The sequence below is a fragment of the Castanea sativa genome, chromosome 6 (genome assembly GCF_040712315.1).
Source record: "Castanea sativa cultivar Marrone di Chiusa Pesio chromosome 6, ASM4071231v1".
Classification (NCBI taxonomy): domain Eukaryota; kingdom Viridiplantae; phylum Streptophyta; class Magnoliopsida; order Fagales; family Fagaceae; genus Castanea; species Castanea sativa.
This window is the reverse complement of record NC_134018.1, coordinates 54,853,639-54,863,039: the sequence shown is the minus strand read 5'-3', so window position 1 is coordinate 54,863,039 and position 9,401 is coordinate 54,853,639. Positions and strand designations below refer to the sequence as shown.

The 9,401-nt window shown below is 32.5% G+C and overlaps 1 protein-coding gene across 1 annotated transcript; it reads left to right on the top strand.

Annotated features, from left to right (window-relative positions):
* Positions 1–8,821: 8,821 nt before the first annotated feature.
* Positions 8,822–9,175, top strand: LOC142640198 (uncharacterized). Its single transcript, XM_075814282.1, has one exon. It carries the CDS (start codon positions 8,822–8,824, stop codon positions 9,173–9,175), a length of 354 nt encoding a protein of 117 aa, XP_075670397.1.
* Positions 9,176–9,401: the final 226 nt, after the last annotated feature.

Genomic DNA, 9,401 nt, shown 5'->3' with positions numbered 1-9,401 from the left:
TTACCCCTCCAATTTTAATTGCCACATCATCATATTATATTTAAAAATAGACATAACCACACTTAATCAATTTTAATACCCATTTGAAAATTCAACTTAACTATGAGATTATTAAGATGTTATTATTTACGGTAGAATGTATTGAGTTTTAAGTAAAAGACTGACATATCAATCTTTTATTAGATGGTATAAAACATGGGTTTTACAACCATCCTTACCAAATTTGTACTTAATTTTATATTTGTTTATTTCAAAAAGAGTCAACCTCAAGCATAAGTTAGTATTTTTTTTTTTTTAGGGCTACCACCGCACACCCTTAGTGCAGTGGTCACTCTACAAGTATAAATATTTGTGGGGTATCGGGGCAATGGCCAAGTTTCAAGTCTCTAAGATTATATTTCACACACATATACACTTAGATTAGGCTAGAGTAAAAATTATATCTTGTATATATAAAAATAAAAAAGTATTTTTTTAGGGCTCAGAAGGCTTAATTGAAGCTTGATTATTAAAGAAGTCAATTTTGAGCATAATAATGGTTTATATATATATATATATATATATATATATATATATATATATATATATATAAAAGTAATAAAATTTATTAAAAATCTAAAAGTAAACCATGTACTCAGGATGTGTACACAATTAAAAACAAACTAAGCACCAAAAGAACATAAGTCAAGCATCTAAAATATGAGATTCATTCACTCAAATAAAGCTCAAATGTAATAATATAGTTGCTAACAAATTAAGGCCAAAATGGCCAAATATCATTGTTTTAGAAATATGTAGAGATTTACCACATTTTTAAATCTCGAGTTTGCCGTGTAACTTGAGTTCCATAAACTCGAGTTCTTTGAAAAAATTGCCTTCAAAATTGCCGAAATTTTTTGGATGGAACTCAAGTTCATGGAACTCGAGTACCATCAAAATTTTTCAAAATTTTCCATGGAACTCGAGTACCAAGGAAAACTTGAGTTCCCCAAATTCGAGTACCCAAAAAGTGGTAGATCCCTAAATATTTTCGAAACAATGGCAGATTGATATATATTTTGGTAAACGGTGTTATTTTGACATTTTGGCCAACAAATTAATGTATATATAATATTAATATTTGTATTTATAAATGTTTGAAATATACTTACATAGACTTAAGATTTGATTTTATAAGTTTTTAAATAAGTTCATACAATATCAAATTATTACTTGTAATATATTGATGATATAAATAGTCCATGTTGTAGTACAATTATATACAATTATAACTGATGATGCAAAGAAGATCAGTAGGCTGGATGCTTCGGACGTCAATGAACTACTGGTTCTCTCTACGGCCTGAAAAAGAAAGAAAAGCGAATCAAAGGCGACCGGGGTTGCCGGCCAAAAATCCTCCGATGGCAAAGTTAGTTTTTCCCTCTATGTTATCTGAGTTCCAACTTTTTGGGAGTAAAAACTGAACATACCCTGGATTTGTCTAAAACAGCCCTTTTATAGTGTTCTTACAGGCGGTTATCAAGATTGGAACCTCTCCTAGATTCGAGGAGAGGTAGGAATCAAGTGTAACTTGCATAACCGTTTGGGAGTTATGCTTATGTTCCTCAACGGATACCTGGCGGTTATGCGTGGAATAAGGGATTGCCACGCCATGCTCGGAGATTTTCCTAAGTGTGGTACCCTCGTCCTGGGACTCCTTGAATGTGTACTAGTATGCGCAGGGACTGCTTCGTCTATCGGGCAAATTCCTTCAAGACGAGGGTATCGGCATTTTGGACGAGTGCATCGCTGGTGGTGTTTACCTCGTCCAGAGTTCTTCCTACCTGGACGAGGTAGATGAAGGTAGTTCAAGAAGGGTGTTTACAATTCCAAACTGGCCATGGATGACCTTTATGGACGACTTGGAGATAGGCAAAATCAGTACCCCATCAATAACAATACAAGATTAAGTGAATCTAATTTTTGTAAGTTCATAAACAAACTCGTGCTTGAAATAAATTTAAATAAATAATAAACTATTAATACCAACTTAACTCATTTACAATACTAAGGTTTTGGGATTTCATATGCCTTTGATAAGGAAGGGGGGGGGTGTGTGTGAGAGGAAATCACTGCCACTACTTAGAGGCTTCGCTAATCCTAAGATTTGTGGACAAATGATACTTTACCCTTGGAGTTTATACAAATGAGTTTGAATCTTTTTATTTTTAAATGATATATTCCATTAGAGGTATTGAGTAAGAGAGTATTGACTTTTCAGTTCAATTTATAAAAATTGGTTTAAGTGCACGTTTGGATAGCGTGTCATGCGCTATCTAGTGCGTCTACGTTTCGCATAGGTGGTTCTATTGGCACTGTTCATGAGACTCGCAACTTGGGAAAAAATGTAAATTTAACTTTAAAACTGGGTCCCACAACACTATTCACACATTTAAAAATTATTTTGCTACAACGTTTTCAGTTTTTAGTAATAAGCGGTATCCAAACAGACTCTTAGGGTACATTTGGTATACTGAATGAGGATCACGATAGAAATTGTAATTTTTATTAGGCGTAAATGCACTTTTAGTCCCTACATTTTGACTTTTTTTCATTTTAGTCCCTACATTTTATTTTTACCACTTTTAGTCCCTAAACCAATTTACGCATGTTATTTTCATCCTTTCCGTCAGTCAGCCAACGAAAATTGCTGAGGTGGCAGCCGGAGGCAATAAAATACTATTAAAAAAATTATTTGACATTTAAATGCCAAAATTAAAAAAAAAATTAATTACTCAATTTTAATTATAAAAAAACAAACAAACAAAAGAATTGAAACCCAGCAAAATGTTCTTCGTGTTCATCCCAAATCAAACCCAGCAACCAAGAACATAAATCTAGCAACCAAAAACTCAAACCTAGATCACAACAACACAAACGGAAAAAAAAAAAAAAAAAAAAAAAAAAAAAAAAAACACCAAACACAAACACATACCCAGATCACAAATAGAGATCAAGCACAAACGAAACCTAGATCTCAACCATCACCAGCCGGTCTCAACCCACCCACCCTAGCCTGACCTAAACCCAAGCCGACCTCAACAACATTTTCAACGACACTTTCCCAACCCAACTCGTTTCTCTCAAGAATCTCCAAGTCCTCAATCTCTACAACAACAACATGACCGGTGAGTTACCTCTTGACTGTTGTTGAAATGCCTAATCTCCGCCATTTGCATCTCCACGGTAACTATTTCACCGGCCGGATCCCAACCCAGCCGGCTCACAACCCACCCACCTCACCCCAACCTCAAACCCAGCAGCCAACCCAACTCAACCCACCCCACCACACCCCGGTCTCAACCCACCCACCCCAAACCAACATCAACCCACCCCACCCCAATCTCACCCCCACCACCCCACCCCACCCCACCCCACCCTAATCTCAACCCCTCCACCCCAGACCACCCCGATCTCAACCCATCCCACCTCGATCTCAACCCACCACAGCCACCACGAGCCACTGCACCACCAGTTACACGAGTGAGAAACACGAGAGAGAGAGAGAGAGAGAGAGAGAGAGAGAGAGAGAGAGAGAAGAGAATGAGAAAATTTGAGAGAGTGAGACACGGATGAGAGAGAGAGAAGAAAAACTGATTCAAGATATTTTTTATCTTAATTTTAGTTATTTTTTGTTTTATTTCTGTTTTTTATTTAATTAAAATTGACAATTTTTTTTTAAATGCTGACGTGGCACTTTTAATAATATTTTATTACCTCCGGCTGCCACCTCAGCAATTTCCGTCAGCTACGTGACGTAAAGGACGAAAATAACACGCATAAATTGGTTTAGGGACTAAAAGTAGTAAAAATAAAATGTAGGGACTAAAATGAAAAAATGTCAAAATGTAAGGACTAAAAGTGCATTTACGCATTTTTAATACTAAGAATAAAGTGTGTTGTAATGTAATAATTAATGTATTCATTAGTTTGGTTGTAAGTTATAACATTAGAATGAAACTTAACATTTATTTTAGAAAATTTCTTACACATACAACTATATCTCCTTAAGAATTGTTATTTTTAAATTTAAGAGAGATATGTGTTATTTTTTTTTTTTTTAATTTTTAGATATATATGGAAAGTTTGTTTATTTGGAAATATATTAAGTTTTGAAATTATTGCACTTACTAAGGAATGACTAATACAACCTTTTAAGGAGGAATAGTTATTCCTCATTTTGAAGAATAGTTATTCATAAGGAATGATTATTCCTTGTAATAAAAACATAACCAAACTAAAGAATAATTAAATCATAGGAATAACTTTTACATTACAGCACTTATTATAGTCAACTAAACATGCCCTAAGTGTCACATCCTTCAACTTTGGAAGAGTTTCATTTTATGAAATCTTAAAGAAAGATTAGTGTAGTTTCATTTGAAGAATAGTTATTCATAAGAAATGATTATTCCTTGTAATAAAAACATAACCAAACTAAAAAATAATAAAATCATAGAAATAACTTTTTACAGCACTTATTACAGTCTACTAAACATGCCATAAGTGTCACATCCTTCGACTTTGGAAGAGTTTCATTTTATGAAATCTTAAAGAAAGATTGGTGTAGTTTAAGTTTTAAAAAATAAAAAGTAAATTTAATCAAATGTCTTTTTAAGCAAGCGAGGTTCCGGGCCTTCCGGCCATTATAAATCCTAGAAAAGTAGTAACTAGTAACGGGAAATTATTGTGCACTCTCAGAATACCATAAATGTGTACTCCCTCTTCTTACATAAATGGTGGGTCTCATTAATTAAATTCATGGTAGGACCTACTATTTATGTGATAGGAGGAGTACACATATATGATACTCTCGGAGTACCTAATAATTTTCCACTAGTAACTATCCTAATAATGTTATAAGTCTAATCAGTGTTGGGTTTGGGTCAATCTGGTAGGTGCATCAACTAAGCTATGGAACACGCAAGGGAGTAATGGCAATTGACAAACAAGGGACAAAGACAAACAAATCAAACATTCATGAGGCTCATCTAGGCCCCTGGGTGAGTTTGTGTTATAAAGAAAGCTCCCAAAAGTCTTTCAACGCCGTTGGAGAAGGTTTGGAAGCTATTGAGAACGATTTTTGTCGAGACAGAAATAATGGACCCAAGGTTCCAACTTACAACAAAATGTGTACCTAACCAGGAAGCTGACCTTAATTGGATAATGCATATCGGTTTTTATGACAAGTTGATGATATCATTCTATCTTCTAAGAAAGGCATGAATTACAAGATATTAGCTTGAAGACTATACTCTTACTCAATAATTGGCCACAAGATTGGATAAACACTATTGCACACATTGTTACGTACGCACGTTTTGAAATAGTGTCTTCAACACATGACTTTAGTTCAAAAAATGAATACATATCAGTATGTGTAATAAACGCTACCACCCTCAATTGAGCTATGGCCCCTACCCTTGGTGAGGTAGCTAGGTACGCACAAACAAGTGTCAGGCAAGGGGCTTGCTCATCTGCAAAAGACAGCTTGGTCTTCGTCTATAAGGCGACACGCAAAGGCCTTGAGTTGCAGTGGAACATATTAGGCGTCCTTGCTGGGTCAAAAAGCAACCCCTAGAAAAATTGACCCCTACCATTTTTTGAATGAATGTGTGGTAAGTGGTGTCCACGTATCATCTCTCTCTCACTCTCTCAGCATTTAGATTTCCCCGTTTCTTTAAAATTTTATCTCTTGTGTCTGTTAAAATGTTAAAATACTTATTCAGCAAAATAAAATAAAATGTTAAAATACTTGGGGGTATTTGGCACAATAATTTTAATATATTTTTATATATTTTAAATAATATTATACACATTTGTACATACTTTTTTACCTACGTGTATATTAAAAATATTCAAATAACATAATTTAAACTACTCTCCAAAACACCCTTAATATTTTTTAAAAAAAACAAAAAAAGTTGGGTTGTATATAATTTCTCCACTTTGAATCTTCAAAAAGTTATTTTTTATGGTTTAGCAAACTAATCAATACATATACACCTACGTCCCATATTCTCTGCTATTCAACCACTCTATTTATATGTTCTTTCTCTCTTCTTTTTTGTTTTTTGTTTTTTTTTTCTTCATTAGTTGTTTACATCAATTCAGTGCCATTTTTTTCCATGGTTTCACTTACCGTATTTTTTATTAAATGTGAATTTTGACAAAATCACCATTAAATTACATCTTTTTCTTATATTCTCAATGTTTGTAAATTTTCTAAAATATCAAAAATAATAGCTATGTCATCAATTAAATATTAAATTTCGAGTTTTTGTAGTATAAAATTATGCATAAAAAATAAGTTTATAGATTGAATAGTAAATAACATCCGATTAACTCTAAATTTGACATATGTGTTAAAAACAAAAAGAACATGCAATTCAATGGTTAGATTTTCAAAATATATAGTCATATTAATTTTTTTAGTTAAAAGTTGTAACCATTAGCTACAACTAAGTTTTGTAACCAAATTTTGTCCTATTTCAAATCAATTACTTTTTTATATACACTTTAGAAAAAGGACAAATATTAGCTACTAAATTGGTTGTAGCCTAAAAAAACAACTTTATTCAATAAAACAAACATTATTACATATTTTGAAAATCTAACCGTTAAATTACATATTTTTTACGCTTTCCATACACATGTCAAATTTTGTGTCAATTGGATATCATCTACTATATGATCTACAAGCTTATATTTTATGCATAATTTTAAACTACAAAAACTTGCAATTTAAATAATTCATTGATGACATAGCTATTGATTTTTAATTTTTTAGAAATTTTACAAGTATGGAAGATATAAAAAGAAGATGTAATCCAATGATGGATTTGTAGCTAAATTTTGTCCTTAGAAAAATAACCATATAAGTTCATCTTACATTAATATTTACTATTTATTACACTATATATAGATAATTTATACATAATTAATTAATTAATTACCCCATTAATACTCTTTTTAATGACACATAACAAAAATTTTGGCAATACATAAATAATTAAGGGCAAAACTTAGGTACAGTACTTAGGTGTTATTTCTTAGAAACCCCTCTTAAGATTTAGTCATGTAGTTGTACTTAACTAAAAATTGTACTGAACTTAAGAAATAGCATCTAAGTATTGTACCTAAATTTTGCCCAATATTTGAAGTTATTTAATTAAAATATTAACATATTGCATTAATGAAGTTATAAATGTTTAATTGTTTTGACTAACTTAAAAGCTCAATTATTTTTCATATTCATAATTGCAAATGTTATTAAATTTGCTTTTGTCATTTTGTTAGTTATTGTTTCAATTGTTGATAAAACAATGGTGTAATGTTTCAAAACAATTTTTTTTTCTCTCTTTAATAATAAGTGTTCCAAATAGATTATTTTCATTATGAATTTTTTAAAAAATTATAAAATTATTTCAAATAAATAATTAGTAAATCATTATTGAAAACTAATACATAAAAATAAATATATTTACCTCATTAACACATGATAATTAATTCATAATTTTGACTTAAATACAATAAATTGAAAGGTGAAAAATTAAAGAAAGAGTATTTGATTCGCTTTCAAAAAAAAGAAGAAAAGAGTATTTGATTCCTTTTAAACAAGAATGACATCCCGTATAAATTCCTACTTTCATATATATAGGGGGTGAAAATAAAAATAAAAATCATGATGGTTTAAGCTTTAACCTATAAAACTAGACAAATTAGACGGTTGTTAGACCCATACTTATTCGGACAGATTTGACATATAAATCCTAATGCATGTAATCTAGGGGAGTAATGCTAGGGACACTACTTTTAGTATAAATTTGTGCTACAACTCGCCATATGGTAAGTTGTGATTGATAAGAGCGTGTCTCCACATGGCCCACTAATACATCTTTATTAATCACAACTAACTATGTGACGAGTTATGGTACAAAATTATGCTAAAAATGATGTCCCTGGCATTACTCAGCCTAGGATGGGATATTTGTGATTGATTCTGGATAAAATGAAGAACAAATTCCTCCAAATATTCCACGTTTCTACTTTCTATAGGGTCTTTGTGACGTGACTAGTAATGTCACCCACCGCCACTACTGTATGCCAAGTTTGAAAACTACAGTTTATTAATCATGATCATGTTTGATTGAAGAAAAAATAAAGGGTATGTTTCTTGTAGCTTATCAAAAGATTCAAAACTGGTATTTGACGCATATGATGGCCATTTTAGCAAGCAAGGGCAATTGGGTTTGCTAAAACCACTTCTACCTTGTGCTTATTGTTTGAAGTATGACTTAAAACCATTAACACTCAATGAAGTTCCTTGTCCACATAAACACTCTCACGCTATGACCAAATAATAAGCAAAAAAAAAAAAATTACCGAAGCAAACGATTGCTATCCCTATAATAATTAGTGATTGATTAGGAGAGATTCATAAATTATTTGAAGACCATTTTCAAGAAAAATACACACTCTTTTTGAGCTATGAGTCTTATGGACGTTATTAAAAGCAAGAAAACACATAATGAAACAATGAATTTAAAGGAAATGTCATTTTCGAGTAGCTTGGCAAAAAAAAGAAGGTGATTCACGTAATAACATCGTGACCCCTTTTCTTTAGCCCCCCACCACCTCTTCCCATAAAAAACCGCCAAAACTGACCTTCACAGTTCACACCTCTCACCCCAATTCCCACACCACCTTCACTTCTTCTTTATATAAATTTACAAACACCAACTTCTCTTTCTCTCCAACTCTCTCTCTCTCTCTATCTCTCATGGCTTCCAAGCAATCAAAGAGGCTTATACTTGTGCTAATATCTATAGCTGATGCAGCCTCATGGTGTTGTGCACTCGTTTTGGTAGCTCTTATATTGCTAAGCTCTTTTAGGGAGACCAACCCCAACACTACTTTTGAAGCCAGCAGTAGTGACCAGCAGCTCTTGGATTTGGACCGACCATGTGATGAAATTTATGTGGTTGGAGAAGGTGAAACTCTGCACACAATCAGTGATAAGTGTGGTGACCCTTACATAGTTGAGCGCAACCCTCATATTCATGACCCAGATGATGTTTTCCCTGGACTTGTTATTAAAATTACTCCTTCAAATTCTAGGAAGATGTTAAGGTAGTTTTGTTGTTCTGTTGCTGTACTTGTACATATATTTATATGTATGTTCGTTCCTCTAGTGGGATTCTGTATATTTCTCTTTAAGATATTGAAAGTTCTTCTTTTTCTGGTTCTGTCTTTTTTGCTTTTGATATCCTGTCAATCAAAAAGACACTACAGTTTGAAACACAAGTCTGATGTGCAAATTATCATGGGTTTAGCTTTTTATTAATTTTTTTGGGCTTTTA